At 43.9% G+C, this 22,361-nt stretch overlaps 1 protein-coding gene across 1 annotated transcript in view; it reads left to right on the top strand.

Moving 5' to 3' along the window:
* Nucleotides 1-22,361, top strand: part of ZMYM4 (zinc finger MYM-type containing 4) — a 70,961-nt gene that overhangs the window by 34,102 nt on the left and 14,498 nt on the right. The window contains exons 4-14 of the mRNA XM_044287626.1: nt 599-769; nt 1,016-1,094; nt 10,098-10,392; nt 14,159-14,333; nt 15,222-15,434; nt 16,488-16,638; nt 18,005-18,120; nt 18,257-18,568; nt 21,541-21,691; nt 21,811-21,983; nt 22,127-22,277. Coding sequence (XP_044143561.1) covers nt 599-769; nt 1,016-1,094; nt 10,098-10,392; nt 14,159-14,333; nt 15,222-15,434; nt 16,488-16,638; nt 18,005-18,120; nt 18,257-18,568; nt 21,541-21,691; nt 21,811-21,983; nt 22,127-22,277 — 1,987 coding nt within the window. The remainder of the gene's footprint in view (nt 1-598; nt 770-1,015; nt 1,095-10,097; nt 10,393-14,158; nt 14,334-15,221; nt 15,435-16,487; nt 16,639-18,004; nt 18,121-18,256; nt 18,569-21,540; nt 21,692-21,810; nt 21,984-22,126; nt 22,278-22,361) is intronic.

Raw genomic sequence — 22,361 nt, 5'->3', positions numbered from 1 at the left:
TAATGATGCGATCCTGCCTACAACATGCAATTATGGCTGAGCAGCCTGATGGGAAAACTCACCAATATGTAGTAGATGCAAGTGCATAATGTGTAGTGGCGCCATGTCCCCTCACCCCCCTAGGCAGCTCTGCAAGTGGCAGCAACCAGTCCTGCTTCGTTCTAGGGCAAGTTGCAGACGGCCATTTTAAATCCTTTCCAGAGAACCCCTATGTTTTTATGGCTATATGTTCTTGTGTGCTGTCGCCCCTTCAATCAGCTTTTTCCAAGCATCTATTACTTTTTCAGTAAAACCATTTTTTCTGACATTAGTTTGAGGGACATCAGAAGTAATTTCAGATATAGAGCCTTTGCTGTGTATAGTTTTACGGTTTACTTTATTTAGTCCTCCATCAGTATAGTAGAGCAGTTGTCTGTCCATTACAGTGAGATGACTCCACTGACCTTGCCTGCAAAGCTGATGAGGGAGCTGTAGAAAATAGGAAGCTTTAGCATGTGGTGTTTTTGTCTGTAAGTTTTTTTTTTTTTTTTTTTTTTTTTTTTTTACTACATCATAAAGGGAAAGCCGTTTTTGTTCACCTTCTATTGTTTTCTTTCAGGAACCTGGCTACAGCTACAGTAGCAAGTCACCAATGGGTGAAAGTTTGGGGAACTCTTATTCTTCAAGTGTCAGGATAAAGGAGGAGCCAATGGATGAAGATTATGATAGGGCACTCGCACCTCCACCCAACTTCGTAGACAAAGTCAAAGATGAACCAGACAACTCTGAGGTAAAGAAGACCTTAAACAAATACCTTTTCCCCTGTAAATTAACTTTTAACACAATGGCTCCTTCTTCTCTTTGTCTTATATGTTTACAAATGTCCATTGTCATCATTATTTCCACCAGTTTTGCAACGATCTGGTTTACAGCTTCTGACTTTTACTTATTTTGTTCCAAGCAGTTCATAAAATTTGCCAGTAGTACATGGCTGCACCACATTACAGCTGCACATTGTTTATTCTGTCTTTTCCAGGAATATTCCCAGCAACCAAAAACATCTGAAGGGGAGCTTAAAATCAGTGCAGTCTTTTCAGTCAGTGGCAGCCCCTTAGGTGAGTGGTATTGACTCATTGTTTATATCTAATTTAATGCTGTACTGTTATTTTTTGCATAATACAGTTCAGCATCTAAGTGGTTGCTCCCAGAGTCCTGCTCAGTGTGCCAAGATTGATGGAGCTGATCCAGAGACGGGCTTTCAGAAGGCTCTGAGGCCTGCTACAGCGGTGTAGGAACATAATGAAACTCCCATGGGCTGCAATGGTAAATCATTGCAGTCTATGGGACAAGCGATCTGATGATCGCATGTTAAAGACCTCTAGGGGGACTTAAAGGGGTTTTGCCATCTCAGACAATGGGGGCATATTGCTAGGATATGCCCCCATTGTCTGATAGGTGCGGGTCCCACCTCTAGGACCCGTCCTACAATGAGAACGGAGCATGGAAATCAGCGGAGGGCGCACAGCGCATGCGCAGCCGCCCTCCATTCATTTCTATGGGGCCGCTGAAAATAGGTGAGCGCTGGCTTGGCTATTTCAGTCTGCCCCATAGAAATGAATGGGAGCAGGGGCCGCACGTGCGCGGTGCGCTCCCATTCACTAATATGGGAGCAGCACTTGGTGGTGGACGGACTCCGGGGTCCTCGAGCCACAGCTCTCCCCGCTCTGTTCTCATTGTAGGTGCGGGTCCCACCTCCTAGAGATATGCCCCCATTGTCTGAGATGGGAATACCCCTTTAAAATGAGTGAATAAAAAAAATTAAAAAAAAAATGTAATCTTCCCCCTTTCCCCATATTGAAAATGAAGATAATTGCCGTCGCCATGACCCAAAATGCCTGTATGATGAACGCTATAACAGGAAAAAAAAAAATCAACATGGCCGATTTGTTGTTCTTTCATTGCTTCACCTCCCAAAAAGAATTGAATAAAAAGTGATAAAAAAAAAGTCATACACACCTGAAAACATATTGCCCTGCAAAACATAAGCCCTCAAACAATTCCATAGATAGAAATATCAAAAAAAAGTTATGGAGGCAGAATATGGTGATGGAAAAAAAATTTTTTTTTGTAAGGATAGATCATCAATATGAGATCGGCGGGCGCCGACTGCCGGCAATCAGCAGTTTGAAGAGACTGCAGCACTCATACACAAAAGTGCTACCATCTTCTCTGTTTACCTGCTTACTGTGGCAACTGCAGTGGCGAGCAGGTGTAATTACAACTCCGCCACCCCATTCACTTCAATGGGACCGCTCTGTCGAATTCACTTCAATGGGACCGCTCTGTCGAATTCACTTGAATAGGAAGGAGCCGTACCATTGAAGTTAATGGGCTGCAGTTGCAACGCAAGCAGGTAAACAGTGAAGAGAAGGCAGTGCTCGTATATGTGATGTGGTCTCTCCAAACAGCTGATTGTCAGGGGTGTCGGGAGTCGGTCCCTGACGATCTGATATTGATGACCTATACTGAGGATGCCCCTTTAAGTATTAAACTAGAAGAAACACTATATAAATGTGGTATTGCTGCAATTATACTGACTCAGAGAATGAAGGGCACAGAGAAAAACCGTAAAAAAGAAACCCATAAGGCTATGGCAGAATTTCATTTTTTTTCCACCCTGTCTGGAATTTTTTTTCCAGCTTCCCACTATATCGTATATAGTATTAATATTGTATTAAATATTAATATTAAATTAATAAGAAAGTTAAACTTTTCCTGCAAAATAACAAGCCATCATACAGCTATTGGAAGTAAAAAAGTTATGGCTCGCGGAAGCAGAAGTAGGAAGTAGAAAAAAATAAGGAAAATCACATGGTTAGGAAGCGGTTAAAGGGAAACTGTCATCAACTTTCTGCTGACCTCACTGAGGGCAGCATAAAATAGTTACAGAAATGCAGATTTCAGCTAAAAGTTAGTGGTTGATGAGAACCGGCATCATAATCATTGCAGCCCAGGCCTAGGAAAGATTCAAATGTACCTGAGAAGAGTCCTGGTTATTGATAATCTCCTGCTCTTCACGACCATCTGCTGATGGTTGGCAGTTCTCTACCAGAGAGAAAGGGAGGAAACTAGGTAGAAGACTGTCAGTCATCAGCAGGTGGGCAGGAGAGCAGGAATTCATGAATGACCAGGACTCTTCTCAGGCGACGTGACTCTTTTCCAGGCCCAGTCTGCAATGATTGTGATGTTGGTTCTCGTCAACCACTTACTTATAAATGACAGACCGCTGAAATCAACTCACCTGTCTCTACTTTATTCTGCCATTAGTATGGACAGCATAAAGGTGATGACAGGTTCCCTTTAAAGGGTTTCTACCACTTGCATATCACATATTTGGTGATCAGACACTAGCGATCCGCTAGTGTCTGATGTAGCTTACAAGCTAATTATTACCTTAATCCGTTCGGCCCATACCTCAAAAAAAGCACTTATATCTTTATGCAAATGAGCCTCTAGGTGCTATGCAGGCGTTTTTCCAGCACCTAGAGGCTCCGTCTACCTTGCAGTTTGCCGCCCATCGCCTCGCTCCAGCACGCCCATCTCTTACCGTATTCGATCCTCCCCCTGCTTCAGCCTTCAGAAATCCCGCGCCTGCGCCGTTCGTCGCGGCATTCGGAGGCATTCGGCGCAGGCGCAGTCAATGTCTGACCGCTCCGTGCTCAGACATTTCCACTGCGCCTGCGCCGATGACATCGGCGCAGGCGCAGTGGAAATGTCTGAGCACGGAGCGGTCAGACATTGACTGCGCCTGCGCCGAATGCCTCCGAATGCCGCGACGAACGGCGCAGGCGCGGGATTTCTGAAGGCTGAAGCAGGGGGAGGATCGAATACGGTAAGAGATGGGCGTGCTGGAGCGAGGCGATGGGCGGCAAACTGCAAGGTAGACGGAGCCTCTAGGTGCTGGAAAAACGCCTGCATAGCACCTAGAGGCTCATTTGCATAAAGATATAAGTGCTTTTTTTGAGGTATGGGCCGAACGGATTAAGGTAATAATTAGCTTGTAAGCTACATCAGACACTAGCGGATCGCTAGTGTCTGATCACCAAATATGTGATATGCAAGTGGTAGAAACCCTTTAAAGTGCCAGCCCAGACTACATGATAATGCATTCTATTGAATAGCTCATTTAAAGAGAGAAGGTGACTTTTTCTTCTTAGTCACACTTCCATCACACCGTTTACACTCGGGAGTTACGTAAACAGCCTAGATCAGTGATGTTGAACCTTTTAGAGACCGAGTGCCCAAACTGCAACCCAAAACCCACTTATTTTTCGCAAAGTTCCAACACAGCAAATTAACCTGAATACTACAGTCCAATATAGTATATCTTCCATGTGCTTTATCATTTAGCTATAATAGCCTGCCTACATTCAGTGCGCTGCCTGTGCTGTTCACAGTGCGCCCTGCGCTAATGAATGGCAGGAAAAGTCTAAGGCATATTGGTACACCACAGACTTTTTCCAGGGTGCGGGTGCCCACAGAGAGGGCTCTGAGTGCCCACTCTGGCACTTGTGCCATAGGTTCACCACTACTGGCCTAGGGTGTGCTGCTATGCTGTTTATGTAGCTCCCATACACTGTAATGAGAGTTATGGAAATAGCAGAGCGCTGGCCTGCTCAACAGTTTCCATAAGCCCAACCACTTTGGGCTGGCACTTGGTTGGGTTCACATCACGTTTTTGCCATCTGTTTAACGTGTACAAAAAACTTGCGTTAACAGATGCCTCAGACCTATGCCATACAGTGGCATCCATTCACCATATAGTTTCATTGTAAAAACAAAACAAAAACGTATACCTTAAGGTAGGGCTGGGCGATTAATCAAATTAATTTGCCTTTGACACCTCTGATTATTCAATTAATTTTACAGAATCGTCAAATCAATATATATATATACAGTACAGACCAAAAGTTTGGACACACCTTCTCATTCAAAGAGTTTTCTTTATTTTCATGACTATGAAAATTGTAGATTCACACCGAAGGCATCAAAACTATGAATTAACACATGTGGAATTATATACATAACAAAAAAGTGTGAAACAACTGAAAATATGTCATATTCTAGGTTCTTCAAAGTAGCCACCTTTTGCTTTGATTACTGCTTTGCGCACACTCTTGGCATTCTCTTGGTGAGCTTCAAGAGGTAGTCACCTGAAATGGTCTTCCAACAGTCTTGAAGGAGTTCCCAGAGATGCTTAGCACTTGTTGGCCCTTTTGCCTTCACTCTGCGGTCCAGCTCACCCCAAACCATCTCGATTAGGTTCAGGTCCGTGACTGTGGAGGCCAGGTCATCTGGCGCAGCACCCCATTACTCTCCTTCATGGTCAAATAGCCCTTACACAGCCTGGAGGTGTGTTTGGGGTCATTGTCCTGTTGAAAAATAAATGATGGTCCAACTAAACACAAACCGGATGGAAAAGCATGCCGCTGCAAGATGCTGTGGTAGCTATGCTGGTTCAGTATGCCTTCAATTTTGAATAAATACCCAACAGTGTCACCAGTAAAGCGCCCTGATACCATCACACCTTCTCCTCCATGCTTCATGGTGGGAACTAGTCATGTAGAGTCCATCCGTTCACCTTTTCTGCGTCGCACAAAGACACGGTGGTTGGAACCAATGATCTCAAATTTGGACTCATCAGACCAAAGCACAGATTTCCACTGGTCTAATGTCCATTCCTTGTGTTCTTTAGCCCAAACAAGTCTCTTCTGCTTGTTGCCTGTCCTTAGCAGTGGTTTCCTAGCAGATATTCTACCATGAAGGCCTGATTCACACAGTCTCCTCTTAACAGTTGTTCTAGAGATGTGTCTGCTGCTAGAACTCTGTGTGGCATTGACCTGGTCTCTAATCTGAGCTGCTGTTAACCTGCGATTTCTGAGGCTGGTGACTCGGATGAACTTATCCTCCACAGCAGAGGTGACTCTTGGTCTTCCTTTCCTGGGGCGGTCCACATGTGAGACAATTTCTTTGTGGCGCTTGATGGTTTTTGTGACTTCACTTGGGGACACTTTCAAAGTTTTCCCAATTTTTCGGACTGACTGACCTTCATTTCTTAAAGTAATCATGGCCACTCGTTTTTCTTTACTTAGCTGCTTTTTTCGTGCCATAATACAAATTCTAACAGTCTATTCAGTAGGGACTATCAGCTGTGTATCCACCTGACTTCTCCACAACACAACCCCATTTATAAGGCAAGAAATACCACTTATTAAACCTGACAGGGCACACCTGTGAAGTGAAAACCATTTCAGGTGACTACCTCTTGAAGCTCATCAAGAGAATGCCAAGAGTGTGCAAAGCAGTAATCAAAGCAAAAGGTGGCTACTTTGAAGAACCTAGAATATGACATATTTCCAGTTGTTTCACACTTTTTTGTTATGTATATAATTCCACATGTGTTAATTCATAGTTTTGATGCCTTCAGTTTGAATCTACAATTTTCATAGTCATGAAAATAAAGAAAACTCTTTGAATGAGACGGTGTGTCCAAACTTTTGGTCTGTACTGTATGTTCCCCTGCACTGCCGGCCTGTATATGTGGAGTAACCCCAGCACTGCCAGTCTATATAGTCTTGGTTAGGGATCGACCGATTATCGGTTTTACCGATCTTGAGGATTTTGACTGTTATCGGTATCTGCATTTATCTTGCCGATATTCTGATAACGTATTGGGAACACAGATCACGCTGCTCTCAGCGCTCTCTGTGTTCCCTCTGCAGCACAGGGGAGAAGGAAGCAGTGTCTCCCTCCCCCTGTGCTGCTGCTGCCGCCGCTGCCACCAGTGGGAGCACAGGGGACAAGAGAAGGGGGGGGGCTATGGCCACTGCGCCACCAATGAAGAAAACTGTCTCATTAATTCATATACAGGAGGCGGGAGCTGGCTGCAGAATCACATAGCCGGCTCCTGACCTCTATGACAAGCAGCTGCGATCTGCGGTAGTTAACCCCTCAGGTGCCGCGGATTGCAGCTATTGCTCATAGAGGTCGGGATCCGGCTATGTGATTCTGCAGCCAGCTCCCGCCTCCTGTATATGAATAAATGAGAGATTTATCTTCATTGGTGGCGCAGTGCGCCCCCCAGTATTAATTATTGGTGGCGCAGTGTGCCCTCCCAAGCCCCCCAGTATTAACAACATTGGTGGCAGTGGCCACAGGGTCCCCTCCTCCTCCGATCGGAGCCCCAGCAGTGTAAGCCTGGAGCTCCGATCAGTTACCATGGCAGCCAGGACGCTATTGAAGCTCTGGCTGCCATGATGAGCTCCATGCTGCTGTGTGCACAAAGCACAGGGCATCAGGGACAGTGTGAGATCTTATTCACCCTGATAGAGATCTATCAGGGTGAATAGGACAAGGGTTTCTAGTCCCTAAGGGGGCAAAAAGTTAGTAAAAAAAGAAAAACAAAACGCCAAAATATTAAGTATTTTTCGAAAATGAAAATTCACATAATATCGGTATAAATTATCGGCTATCTGCCTAAAAGTTCACTCGGTATCGGTCCTAAAAAATCAATATCGGTCAATCCCTAGTCTTGGTATATATATATTTTTTTCAGTTTAATAATAAAATAATAAAATCGAGATTGAAATTAAAATCGTCCATAGGGTTGAAAAAAAAAATGTTTGATTTTATTTTTGGGCAAAAATCGCCCAGCCCTTTTGTTAACGTATACTTTTTTATTTTTTTTACTGGAGTCTGTGTGGTGTGCTACACTTTTGCATCCTCCTTCTTTTTTTTTCTCTCCAACGTATACATTAAATAGATAAAAAAAATGTGATGTGAACCGACCCTTAGTCCCAACTCGCTGTCTCCAAGGCCTCTTTAAGAATTTGCCGCAGAAGTGTTACTGTTCCTTTTTCAGTGTCTGAAAGCTGTCCATATAAACAAAAGATGCAGAACGATTTTACTGTTTCCATAAACATAGTGAATCCTGATGAAGGCAAGGATCCAAATGCACATATATAAGGGGTTTAGCTTAAAGGGGTTGTCCAGCTTTTTTAAGTTACAAAACCCTAAGGCCTCTTTCACACGGGCGAGCGTTCCGCACAGGTGAACGCATTGCACCCGCACTGAATCCGGACCCATTCATTTCTATGGGGCTGTGCACATGAGCGGTGATTTTCACGCATCACTTGTGCGTTGCGTGAAAATCGCTGCATGCTCTATATTGTGCGTTTTTCACACAACGCTGGCCCCATAGAAGTGAATAGGGCTGCATGAAAATCGCAAGCAAGTGCAGTGCGCTTTTCACGCATGGTTGCTAGGTGACGATCGGGATGGGGACCCAATCTTTATTATTTTCCCTTATAACATGGTTATAAGGGAAAATTATAGCATTCTTAATAAAGAATGCTAAGTAAATTAGGGATGGAGGAGTTAAAAAATAAATAAAATTAAACTCACCTCATCCACCTGTTCGCGCAGCCCGCCTTGTCTTTCTTCTCCTTTGAGGACCTTGGAGAAAAGGACCTTTGGTGACATCACTGCGCTCATCACATGGTCCATCACCATGGTGATGGACGCAGTGACGTCACCAAAGGTCCTTTTCCTCTCAGGTCCTCAAAGAAGAAGAATGAAGACGAGCCGGGCTCCGTGAACAAGTGGATGAGGGGGAGTTAAATTATTATTTGTTTACCCCTCCATCCCTAATTTACTTTGCATTCTGTATTAAGAATGCTATTATTTTCCCTTATAACCATGCTATAAAAGAAAATAATAAAATTTACACAACACCGATCCCAAACCCGAACTTCTGTGAAGATGTCCGGGATCGGATCTGGGTACCAAACATGTCGATTTTTCTCACGCGTGTGCAAAACGCATTAAAACGCTTTGCACTAACGCAGAAAAATCACGTATTTTCCTGCAATGCACTCGCATCCTATTCGGTCCTCACACGCAACGCCCGTGTGAAAAAAGGCCTAAATGTACCAATTGCTAGAGTTTTGGATTTTTGGTTGGTAATATTCCAAAAGAGTTGTTACTTGAGAAGGGGTGAAAAGAGTGTAAAATGCAACAGCCATCAACAGCCATATAGGATCTTCAAGATCTTAGACAATTAAGAATTGCTGATTGACCTTAATACAATTAACAGGGAAAGAAGGGGAATTTAAACGGAACCGGTCACCTAAAAAACGCAAATAAAACCGCCAGCAGTACCTCATAGTAGCCCCCAGTCTGTTAATAATCAAATGTTTGATCGGTTAGTGTGATGCTTCATAGGTTCAAAAAACAATGTTTTAAGCGCCATCAGCGCTATCTTGCCGGCCAGCTTGAAGTCAAGAGGGCAGCGGCTTCCTTACTTCAAATCAAGGTAAGCACGCCCCCTAACCGTCCCCTCTCTTGCTAGATTGACAGCCTACAGGGCGGCCAGGATCGCATAAATCTCGCGCATGCGCGGTGCGCTCCTTGGTAAAGTGCGATCCAGTCTACGGCTGTTGCTGTTAGCCGGGTTCCAGCGGTGCACTGCACATGCGCGATATTTATGCGATCCTGGCCGTACTGTAGGCTGTCAATCTAACAAGAGAGGGGACGGTTAGGGGGAGTGCTTACCTTTACTTGAAGCAAGGAAGCCGCTGCCCTCTTGACATCAAGCTGACCGGCAAGATAGCTCTGATGGCGCTTAAAACATCATTTTTTGAACCTATGGAGCATCAGACTAACTGATCAAGCATATGATTATTAACAGACTGGGGGCTACTATGAGGTACTGCTGGCGGTTTTATATGCGTTTTTTAAGTGACAGGTTCCCTTTAAAGGTGGTTAATGCACAAGCTCAATTTATCACTTACATGCAGGTTCGAGAACAGGGGTTCCCAAGTCCCTTGTGTGCATGGAACAGTAGACTGAGGGAAATAGCGGAGCACTCTACTTGGCTATCTCCATCAGTCCAATAAGCAGTGCATGGAGCGGTGTTCATTCACCGCTCCATGTGCTTTTAGGGTTAATGCAGGCCTTTATTGCTTGTATAAGTTGATTATTTGTTGCTTGTGTAAATTTCTGTTTATGAAGAGAGTAATTTTTGCAGCCTGCAAGCTAACCAGTATGCTGATTCATAGGTTCTTCAGTAGCCCCCCAGCACTCCAGTGGATTGCAGGCACCCCTGAGCTCCCCAGGAGTAAACAAATCTGTCCCAGCAGTTCCTGCTGTTCCCGCTGTCCCTGCTGTCCCTCCACCCTCTGTCAGAGTTTCCTGTTCAGGCTGCAAAAAGATTCTTCAGAAGGGACAGACTGCATACCAGCGTAAAGGATCTACACAGCTCTTCTGTTCCACCCTTTGCCTTACTGGTTACACTGTATCTCCCGCCCCTCGGCCAGTTCCTCCTGCCAAGAGAACCTGCGCCAGCTGCTCAAAGTAAGCTATAATTCTAATTAACAGCATGTCAATTTGTTTCTGATTTCAGAACATGCCTCCAGTTGCTGTCATAGGAAGGAAACCAGTTTTGGATTCTTGTCTGGCAATGTTGTTTAAAGCATATTTATATTTATATTTTTATTAAATTACATATATATTTAAATATCTTATGCATTAGCAGTTTCATGTCTGCCTCAGACGCGTGTAGCTAAGAGCTCAAGTAAGGCCCCTTTCACACGAGCGAGTATTCCACACGGGTGCAATGCGTGACGCGAACGCATTGCGCCCGCACGGAATCCAGATCCATTCATTTCAATGAGGCTGTGTACATGTGTGTTGGTTTTTACGCATCACTTGTGCGTTGCTTGAAAATCGCAGCATGTTCTATATTCTGCTATTTTTATGCAATGCTGGCCCCATAGAAGTGAATGGAGCTGCTTGAAAATCGCATCCGCAAGCAAGTGGTTTCTAAGAGATGATGTTTGTAAACCTTCAGTTTTTTATCATGCGTGTGCAAAACGCATCAAAACGCATTGCACCCACGCGATAAAAACTGAACAACTGAACGCGATCGCAGGTAAAACTGAATGACTTTGCCTCTGAAATCGCACATTTTTCACTGAACACATTCGCAACGCATCCAGACCTAATACGGACATGCTCGTCTGCAAGGGGCCTAAGGGTGGATACTTATAGATCCGTGTAAATGTGCCTCCAATCAACGAGCAGCACATTAGATCATCACTTCTCGCAGCTGATTGTGCTGTGCGAACAGCGATCTGCTGTCCAGAAACAATGAATCTGTATGAGGACAAGTTAATGCAGTAACCTTCGCCCATTTCCATACAGTGGAGGCGATCGCTGTATGTAAATACAGCTCTTACTTCCTCTGATGAGCAGGCAATTATCAGGAAGAAGCATTCCTAAGATGGTACTTATTGTGTGGATCTGTAATATGGTGCCTATTGAATTCTGAATGCTGTTATTCTCTATGTGCTTTTGGTTTTGCATTGTGGCACGTAGATTTTTTTTAAAATAAATTTTGTAGATTTTTGGGGCTATATCATGAAAACTAATTGTCATGGTGTCAGACCCTTTTTAAATAGTGTTATATGCTGCTTTTTTGTGTGTTTTATTCATAAAATATTTTGTACTGTCTAAAGGTTATTCTATTTTGCTTGACAATGCGTATGACTAGGGCTGGGTGATTAATCAAACAAATTTGCTTAATTTGGCCTTTTTGTATCTGGCAATATTGTTTACAAAAATAAATAAATCAAATAATCACTTTTTAGTTCTTCTGGAGTGCTGTACGAGTGCAGCCTGTCTACTTTCTTTGGTCCCTGCAGCCCACTCCATCAACCCTGGCGTGGGCTGCAGGGACTGAAGACAGGGCATCACTGCAGGGGCCTAACAAAAAACTCTAGGCCTGCAATAACTATATGTCTATTAAGATGGATTTACACTACCTGATAATCCAACATTATTGGGAACTGATGGTCCTGCGAATGCTCGTTCCCGACAATCTGCACGTCTCAATGAGCAACCGATCACACGATGAATGAGTGAAACATCGGGTGGTCCTGCCCATTTCTGGGCAGCAGATCTTTGTCTGAACAGCAATCTGCTGCCCAGAAACAATGGATCTGTATGGGGACGAGCGATTGCAGTAGTGATCCCTTGTCCTCATACTGTGAAGAAGATTGCTGCGTGTAAATGCAGCGGTTTCCTTCACTGAACAAGCAGCCAACTGTCGGGAAGGAACGGTTTTTTTTCCTGACAATCGGCTGCATATCGAAGCGTCTAAACCAACCTTTACACTCTGCCACAGACAAAGCCTAATAGACAGCTTCGCACTGATACAGGTCATAATTCAGTGATAGACAACCCGTATAATAAAGATAATGTTATTTATACCTTCCCATGAACAACATAAAAAGACAAAAACCGTTAAGGATAATGGAACAGTTAATTTCCCCTGTAAAAATAATACATATTAATAAGTCCCATGTACCCCAAAAAGGTACCAATGAAATTGCATCTCGTCGCACAAAAAACAAGCCAATAACTGGGGGTGGGCGATATCCCAAATCTTAGATTCCTCACTTTTCTATCATCCACCCCCAAATCATCATCCTACTGCTACCTCTATTACTGTTCCCTCTGTTCTCCCCAGTGCCCTTAAACACTATACTGCAGAGATAATCATGCTATACAAATAGTCCCACTCCCCCCCCCCCCTAATAACTCAGACTGTCCTCAATAGTAATAGTGCCCTCTTGAGTACACCCAGTAGCAACCCGATTAGTAGTAGTGCCCAATAATGCCCCTAGAGTAGCCCCAATATTAATAATGTCCCCATAGGGCATTAAGGCCCCTATATTACCCCCATTTATATAATTACCCCAATATATAATGCTCCCCTCCCATTGTAGTATAACCCCCAATATATAATGTACCCCCCACTGTAGTATAATGTCCTACCCCCCCCCCCCACTGTAGTATAATGGCCCCAACCCCAATGTTTAATGCTCTTCCTCCCTCCACCAGGTACTTCCCCTAGTAGTGCCATACATAGATCTATTTAGAAAAACAAACCTTATACTCCCCTGCAGGCCACGTCTGTCTTTAGGCCGCGGGTTTCGTCTGTCTTTAGGCCGCGGGTTTCGTCTGTCTTTAGGCCGCGGGTTTCGTCTGTCTTTAGGCCGCGGGTTTCGTCTGTCTTTAGGCCGCGGGTTTCGTCTGTCTTTAGGCCGCGGGTTTCGTCTGTCTTTAGGCCGCGGGTTTCGTCTGTCTTTAGGCCGCGGGTTTCGTCTGTCTTTAGGCCGCGGGTTTCGTCTGTCTTTAGGCCGCGGGTTTCGTCTGTCTTTAGGCCGCGGGTTTCGTCTGTCTTTAGGCCGCGGGTTTCGTCTGTCTTTAGGCCGCGGGTTTCGTCTGTCTTTAGGCCGCGGGTTTCGTCTGTCTTGTGACAGCACAAAATACTGCAGTAATTATGAAACGCCCATATACACGTTTCTCATTACAGCGGTATATCTTATATACCGGTAATTTGCCCAACACTAGCCCGTACACTGCTATATGGGTGGAAAATAAATGCGTTCTGATTGGTAGATGACAACATAAAAAAACTATTGTTTTTACCTAAAACATGTTGTTATTGTCCAAAAGTAGAACAAAACAAATAAAATCATACGTATTTGGTATCACCGTAAAGTCCCTATTACATTAGAACAGGCATCCTCAAACTGCAGCCCTCCAGCTGTTGTAAAACTGCAACTCCCACAATGCCCTGCTGTAGGCTGATACCTGTAGGCTGTTTGGGCATGCTGGAAGTTGTAGTTTTGCAACAGCTGGAGAGCCGCAGTTTGAGGATGCCTGCATTAGAAGATCATCGCCAATATCATCGCCAACAAGCATTTGTGGTAGTGCTAGTTAGTGATCACCTGGCAGTGTAATACTACCGCCGATGAACGAGGAGGCACACTTGCTTTGCTGTTCTTATGACTCCCCTAAAAATAAAAGGAGGGTTCTGGGAGTTGTATTTTGAGAACATCTAGAGTGCCGGAGGCTGCTGATCCCTGCACTACATGTTGCTAGAATAAAATATATATAATGTTAGATTTAAGCGAACAAGAGTAATATGTTGTTTTCCAACTATTAAGAATTAAATGTTTATTTAAAAAGTAGACTCATTAAAAAGCTAGTAAAATATTGTGTTTCCTCTCCAGTCTGCTATATATTCTAATTGTTTGTGTCCTTTCATCAGAGTCATTGTAGACCCCAAGGATGTCATTACAGCCCAGTTTGACAGTACGAGTGGCAGTAAGGACTTCTGTAGCCAACCCTGTCTGTCATCCTTTGAGTTGAAGAGGAAGGCAACAGTAACCATTCACACCAATAGCATTTCTACTAAGTGCAGCGTGTGTCTGAAAAATGCTGTGGTAAGTAGGTAACATGAAATGTTCTCCCCAAAACCACTATGTAAACTCGATATGGTGGGAAGCATCTACTACTAACCAACCAGAAGTGTCAAGATTTCTAATGCTGTTAAAGTTCACCTTCTAGCTAACAGGACTTACTAGGGCGGGTCATGAATCTGCCCTGTTGCTCCATTTAATCTATGGGACTATTAGAAATAGCTGAAAGCTGTACTCAGCTATCTTCTGCAGTCCCATAAAGAATAAATAAATACAAATAAATCAGGACAGGGATACTGAACCCTCATTCTCACAGCAGTCAGACCCCCACTGATCAGTTAGTCATCCCCTATCCAATGGATAGGGGGCAACTTTTAGTTACCAATGCCACTTTTAAGGGTTTACATGTGATAAGAATAAGGGCTCATGCACACGAATGTGGCGTGTTTTGCGGTCTGCAAATTGTGGATCCGCAAATCACGGATGCTGTCCGTGTGTCTTCCACAAACGGATCGGGCAGCCTATTATAGAAATGCCTTTTTTTTGTCCACAAAACGGACAAGAATAGGACATGATCTATAATTTTTGCAGGGCCACGGAACAGAGCAACGGATGCGGACAGCACAGAGAGTGCTGTCCGCATCTTTTGCGGCCCCATTGAAGTGAATGGGTCTGCATCCGAGCCACAAAAAATGCGACTCGGATGCAGAACCAAACCATGTTCGTGTGAATGCGCCCTAAGAGTGTGCTTTCTTCCCAGACACAGCTTCCCTTTTTTCTTTAGGCTAGGTGTTGTATTGCAGCTCAGATCTGTTCATTTGAGTGAGACTGAGCTGCTATACCAGATACAGCAGTTAATCACTGTTTCTAGGGGGGGAAAAATAAATCTATTTTCTGAATTTTTACTTTTAGATTCGGCATGAAGTAAACTACCAGAATGTGGTTCACAAGCTCTGCAGTGATGTCTGCTTCTCGAAATTCCGCTCCGCAAACAACCTGACTATGAACTGTTGTGAAAATTGCGGGGGGTATTGCTATAGTGGCTCTGGACAGTGCCACTTGCTGAACATTGATGGCCAGTGCAAAAAGTTCTGCAGTTCCGCTTGTGTGACCGCCTTCAAACAGGTGAATAGAACAATCATAGTTCCATTTCTTATAGTTTGTGTGGAGAACAGACAGAATGACAATCTGCTCTCAGGTATATTGTATCTAGCTGTATATGGTAAAAAAAAAAAGACAGCAGAACGGTTTCCTAGTTAAAATGGTAGATGGATTTGGTGGTAGGTATGATACATGCTGGTTTAGAAATAATATACACACACAGCACAGCTGTACCTCCATACTTAAAGTGGTTATCCAACTTCTCAAACAGTCGTCCCATGTGCCGGGCCCCTCACAGGTAATATACTTCTCCCGCTCCTGGTTCCCGCACCGCCACTGCTGCTTCTCCCTGTACACAGATGAAAACATCTGGTTTTGTGGGGGAGCAGCCAATGGCCTAACTAGCATCGTGGGTGACGCTAGGGAGGCTCGTCCCCGTCTGCCATTGGCTGCTCCCCCACAACACCAGATGTTTTCATCTGTGCGCAGGTAATATACTTACCCCGCTCCCGGCCCCCGCACCACTGGGAGCGGGGTAAGTATATTACCTGTGAGGGGCTGGCACATGGGGGGCTGTTTGAGAAGTTGAATAACCCCTTTAAAGGGGTTGAACCCGGTCACAACCCGATCTGCTCATTCACCATGAGCTCTGATGCTCCCCCTTGCCCTGCGCTGAATCGCGTAGAGCAAGGGAATTTTCTTGAGATTCTGTGACGTATCGGGCTCTCCATGGGTAAGCTAGGTGGACGCTTCCGCCTAGCAGTGAGCCTGGTGACGTCACCTCTGCTAATGGGCAGCACTAAAACCCGCCCATTAGAGCCGGTGATGTCACCGAGAACACGGCTAGGCGGAGGCCTCCACCTAGCATTGTACAAATGTAAACAAACAGCCCTTGCCCTGCGCGATTCAGCGCAGGGCAAGGGGGAGCAGCGGAGAGTAAAAAGCTCAGATGGTCCACTCGTTCATGGTGAATGAGTGCAGATCGGGTTGTGTCACCCCTTTTAATAAAAATAGAATGTAAGCATTTAAGGACGGTCATCTTTGGTTTCTTTATTGAGCCTTTTTTTCCCCCACCAGAAATCTGCAAAGATCACTCCATGTGCGTTATGTAAAACTTTACGTTCGTCAGCAGAAATGATCGAGAACACCAACAGTGTGGGCCGCACTGAGCTGTATTGCTCTGTAAATTGTTTGTCTGCCTACAGAGTCCAGACTGTCACGTCATCAGGTTTATTTCAACTTCTTTCACTCCAAATGCCATGTTTAACAGTTACATATAATGTTTGTTTTAAAGTACATTGTGTAGGTAGCCCTACCTTTTCAGCTCCATGTCACAGTGAAGTCAAGCGTTTTTTAGGACTTTTGTATTGATGGCCTGCTTCAGGATGGACATTCTGCACTCCCTGTAATCAGTGTTTTGATGGTAGCGCCGTCTATTGTGTAGTGGACTGAGCTGGTTACTGCAGTGCTGCTCTTTCCTGAAGTCACACGTGGCAGAGCTGTGTAGTTCTGGTGCTACTCCTGGACAGCTGATTGGCATAGTGTTGGACCCCAGCCGGTCTGTTATTTATGGCCAGTCCTAAAGATAGATAAAAAATCTGGAAATCCCATTTAGTATGTTTTCTCATAGAGAATCTCATTCAAGGCCAGAACACAAAACATGTTAGGGCCCTCTTCTCATCCCATTTTAGCTATGTCCAAGGTATAGCATTCCTCTGAGGTGTCCCATGTACAGTGAAATTCCTTGCACATGGACTCCTATTGTAAAACAAAAATGTATATTTTGTGTTATACAGTACACGCTGCAAAGAAAGAATACTTTCAAAAAAAGATGTGTTAATAGTTTAATAATTAACAGGTTGCAAAAGAGAAAGCTAAATCAAATGAATATTTGGTGTGATCACCTTTTGGAGTTGTGGATTTGGCCAGGATTAATGGTGTCTTCAATACTGATACTTATCCGTCATGCAGTGCCATCAGGGAGGACAATGAACCCCAAACATATTCATCTGATTTAATTTACATTTCTCTTTTGTTCATTTACTTTGCTAAAAATGACACTTCTATTTTTGAAAGTATTCTTACTTTGCAGCATTTGTTCCACCCCTGCCTGAAACTTTTGTACAGTACGGCGTTATGCTTATTATGTCCCTCTGCATAGAAAAGTGCAGCGGACTACACTTTCCTACAGTATATCGTGAGAATAAAAAGGTATGCCAGCACGTAGTGTCAAAGTGTATAACTATAGGACATACGTTTGGTGCATGAGTGCATACGGGCACATCGGAGGGATACATCCGGGAATACTCCCAACATTTATGTAGCCAGAAGCAAGATGTGAACAGAGCCCACGTGTAGTTGTTGCATCTTTCCTGTGACAAGTACAAAGAGCGTCAGGCTATTTTCACACTAGTGTTAAAACTATCTGGAAGGGCGTCCTCTGCTGGATAGTTTTAACACTAGTGTCAAACTAGCCCCAAAAAGGAGTTGAAATTAGCATATTTTTAGTTTCTTAGGGTTTATAATTTTAATGTAATGATAAAGCTTCAACTATTTAATCCCTGGGGGTTAATCATTGTGTTTCTAATTAAAAGGCATCCAGATACAATGTAACAGCTGCAAAATGATGGCCATGCCCCAGTATCATCTGGCAATGTCTGATGGGAGCATCCGAAATTTCTGCACCTATAACTGTGTCGTGTCCTTTCAGGTGAGCCTTGAAAATGTGTTTTAAACTCTTTGCAAATTTAGTAGATAATAAAGCCACAAGAATACGATTGTAACTTATTTTTTAGGTTTTATCACTTTATCACTCTGTTTTCCCCATATTTCTTTCGTGTTAACAGAACCTGTTCAGCAAGCCCACAGGCGCAAATTCCTCTGTGGTCCCCTTGTCCCAAGGCCAGGTGATCATGAGCGTCAATGCTGGGGCAGTAACACAAGCCGGGAATAGCACGCCATCTGTGGTCACCGCTACATCAACATCCTCCTCTTCAACAGTTAGCAGTTCAGCAGCCGCTGGACTGCAGAGACTAGCTGCGGCACAATCACAGTCCCAATCCCAGCAACAAAACACCTTTTCACGTCTTTCTGTGAAGCTGAGATGTGTGCAGTGCAGCCGACTCTTTGCCAATAAGCCCGAACTTTTGGATTACAAGGTACAAACGGGATCGCCAGACTCGCCACTGTTCTTTTTCATTTCTTTTCTCCATTCAAATATATATGAGAACTATGCCGCATTTCAGATTTGCATGATATTGCATAATCAAAAGCCAAACTCTATGGCCTCTTTCACACGAACGTCGCGGATTGGCTCTGGATGCGTTCAATGAAACTCGCGCAATTTTGCAAGCAAGTTCAGTCAGTTTTGTCTGCGATTGCGTTCAGTTCAGTTTTTTTGGGGGGCGCGGGTGCAAAGCGTTTTGATACGGTTTTCACACGCATGATAATTTGAAGGTTTACAAACCTCTCTTAGCAACCATCAGTGAAAAACGCATTGCATCCGCGCTTGCTTCCGGATGCAATGCGTTTTTCACTGAAGCTCTATTCACTTCTATGGGGCCAGGGCTGCGTGAAAAACACAGAATATAGAACATTCTGCGTTTTTTCACGCAAGCGCAGAACTGATGCATCAAAAAAACGCTCATGCGCAGAGACCCATTGAAAAGAATGGGTCAGGATTCAGTGCAGGTTCGCATCACGCATTGCACCCGCGCGTAATAGTCGCTCATGTGAAAGGGGCCTATTGCTTCTCAATTATATGGGGTCTTTGGATTGTTAAATGGCCCTAAATCTTACATAGGAAACAAGTAGCTCAGGATCTGATGGGCATTGAGTAGTTCACAGTGCCCTCAGGGGGATTCGCACCTTTGCATCATTTTGTTTTTATTAGTATTTTTATTTTTGCATTTGGATGTATTTTGTGTCAAATATTTTTCTGGTTTTCAAATTTTGCCTTGTTTGACAGCTAGCATGTATGCTGCCTTGGAAAAAGTATTCATACCCCTTGAATTTTTCCACATTTTTTCACGTTACACCCAAATTCTTAAATGTATTTTATTTTGATTTTATCTGATCGACAAACACAAAGTAGCAAGTATGTGTGAAGTAAAAAAAAAAAATGATACATGGTTTTCAAATTTTTTTATAAATGAAAATGTGTGTGGCAAGCATTTGTATTCAGCCCCCTTGAGTCAATACTTTATTGGACCACCTTTCACTGCAATTACAGCTTTTTAAAGGCACTATATATATACTACACAGCTAGCTGCAGTCTTTACGGCTCATGTGTCCAGTCCCTCTTTGACCTATTGTGTAGCAGTGCGGCCGTTCAGCTGATTAGGGTTGCTGCAACCATGAACCTAGGGTTTTAACCCTTAGAATACAGGAGTTTTTTTTTGTTTTTGTGACTTCGTTTTTTTCCCTATCTTCCTTGAGACATAACTTTTTTATATTTCCGCTCACATAGCTGTATGGGGCTTATTTTTTGCGGAACAAGTTGTACTTTCTAATACTACCAATAATTATGGCATACAATGTAGCGGGAAGCTGTAAAAACAATTCCAAGAGGGGTGGGATTGGGAAAAAATACAGGTATCTTTGGTCGCACAACAGGTGTTGCAGCCAAGATCATCGTGTAGCCCCAGCCTTTGGGCTCATACACACGACCGGATACCCTCCGAGACGTATGGTCTGTGAGCTGGCCATATGTCCCGTAGCAGCATACATCGTGCGCACTGGAGCGCACAGCATAATAGGCTACTATTATATACTACTATATACGGGCCTATTGTCCCGCCTCATAATATCATATGAGTGCAGGACAATAGTCCAGTGGCCGGCCCGATGCACACAGTATCATAATAACCTATGGTGCTGTGCACTCCTGTGCGCATGATCTATACCGCTCCGGGACATATGGCCCGCTCGCGGACCGTATGTCTCGGAGGGCATATGGTCATGTGCATGAGCCCTTAAAGGGCTTCTGTCACCCCACTAAACCGTTTTTTTTTTTGTTTACTTATAATCCGTATACTGCGATTAATCTAATTATCTAATTAATCATTTTGGTCCGGTAGATTGTGTTAAAAACATGCTTTTAAAATATGCAAATTACCTTGCTACCAGCAAGTAGGGCGGCTACTTGCTGGTAGCAGCCGCATCCTCCAATCCTAAAGACGCCCCCTCCGCATGTTGATTGACAGGGCCAGGGAACGGGATCGTTCTCAGCTGGCCCTGTCTGCTATCAAGATCTCGCGCCTGCGCCGTAACTGTATTCAGTCGGCGCAGGCGCACTGAGAGGCGGCCACTTGCTTGGCCGCTCCATCCTCAATGCGCCTGCGCCGATGACGTCACATCTACACCAGGCACATTGAGGATGGAGCGGCTGAGCGAGCGTCCGCCTCTCAGTGCGCCTGCACCGATTGAAGACAAGTACGGCGCAGGCGCGAGATTTTGAATGCAAACAGGGCCAGCTGAGAACGATCCCGTTCCCTGGCCCTGTCAATCAACATGAGGAGGGGGGGCATCTTTAGGCTCGGAGGATGCGGCTGCTACCAGCAAGTAGCCGCCCTACTTGCTGGTAGCAAGGTAATTTGCATATTTTAAAAGCATGTTTTTAACACCATCTACTGGACCAAAATGATTAATTAGATTATGTAGGCATAAATCGCAGTGTAGGGATTATAAGTAAACAAAAAACAAAAACAAAAACAAAAAAAAAACGGTTTAGTGGGGTGACAGAAGCCCTTTAAGCTGGTTTATGACCAAATCAAAGTTGAACTTTGTTTTTTAAGTCTTGTATCTCATAAACAGCTGAAAATGTTAATAAAGACTGATTGAAAAGGATTTGTAGCCCAACTTAGTAAAATGCAATAATAAAAAAGGCCTGTGAAGGTGTCCATATAGTGTAGGTTTAATGCTGACACTTGAATCTGTCAGTTGCTCATCATTTGCTCTTTAGCAGGAGACCTATGACTCTTTGAAAGAATGGTGGTTTGTCTGTTGTTGCTAAAGAGCAACCAATGAGAACGCGAAAGGGTTATTTGACCTACCTCATAAAGAAATAAAACTGGATGGTAATATTATTTTTATTGCAAAATATTACAAGATATCAACATTTTATTTTTAGGGTAAAATGCATCAGTTTTGTGGCAAAGCATGCTGTGATGAGTACAAAAAAATTAACATGGTTATGGCCATGTGCGAGTACTGCAAGATAGAGAAGACCATCAAGGAGGTGGTACGCTTCTCAGGGATCGAGAAGGTGTTCTGCAGTGAAGGTGAGTCTAGTCGGCCAAATACCAAGGTTTTTAATGTATTCAGGGTTTAAATCTTCTCCATGTTCTCAGATTAAAAGCACACATTTAAAGATAATTCCACTATTTGTCCTTTTCTGCAGGTTGCAAGCTGCTATACAAGCACGACCTTTCAAAGAAGTGGGGCAATTACTGCAAAATGTGTAGTTACTGCTGCCAGACCTCTTCTAAGTTGGTGCGGAATCATTTTGGAGGGAAATTGGAGGAGTTCTGTGGAGAAGAGTGCATGTCAAAGTATACGGTGTTGTTTTACCAGGTAATATCTTTATTTTACTCACGTTCTGGCAAAAACTCAACAACTTTCAAGCATTTAGTAGCATCTCAGGACTCCCAGAACAGTTTTTCCGAACAGCGTGTTCCTTTTTCTAATTTCAAAGCTGTTGCATTTGTCTTTCACAGATGGGGAAATGTGAAAGCTGCAAGCGACAAGGCAAGCTAGGCGAGTCTCTGAAATGGAAAGGGGAGATGAAACACTTCTGTAATCTGATGTGTGTCCTCGTCTTCTGCAATCAGCAAAGCACAGCAGAGCCTCCACCAGTCAATAATACAGGTTTGTAGTGTGGTTTATGTGTAGCACACTGTTACACCATATAACTAGCAAAATAGACCTGGTTAAGATTAGTGTCTGCCATTT

Source organism: Bufo gargarizans, chromosome 3 (assembly GCF_014858855.1).
Source record: "Bufo gargarizans isolate SCDJY-AF-19 chromosome 3, ASM1485885v1, whole genome shotgun sequence".
Lineage (NCBI taxonomy): Eukaryota > Metazoa > Chordata > Amphibia > Anura > Bufonidae > Bufo > Bufo gargarizans.
Note: the sequence above shows the minus strand (reverse complement) of the source record. Positions and strands in the feature narration are given on the sequence as shown.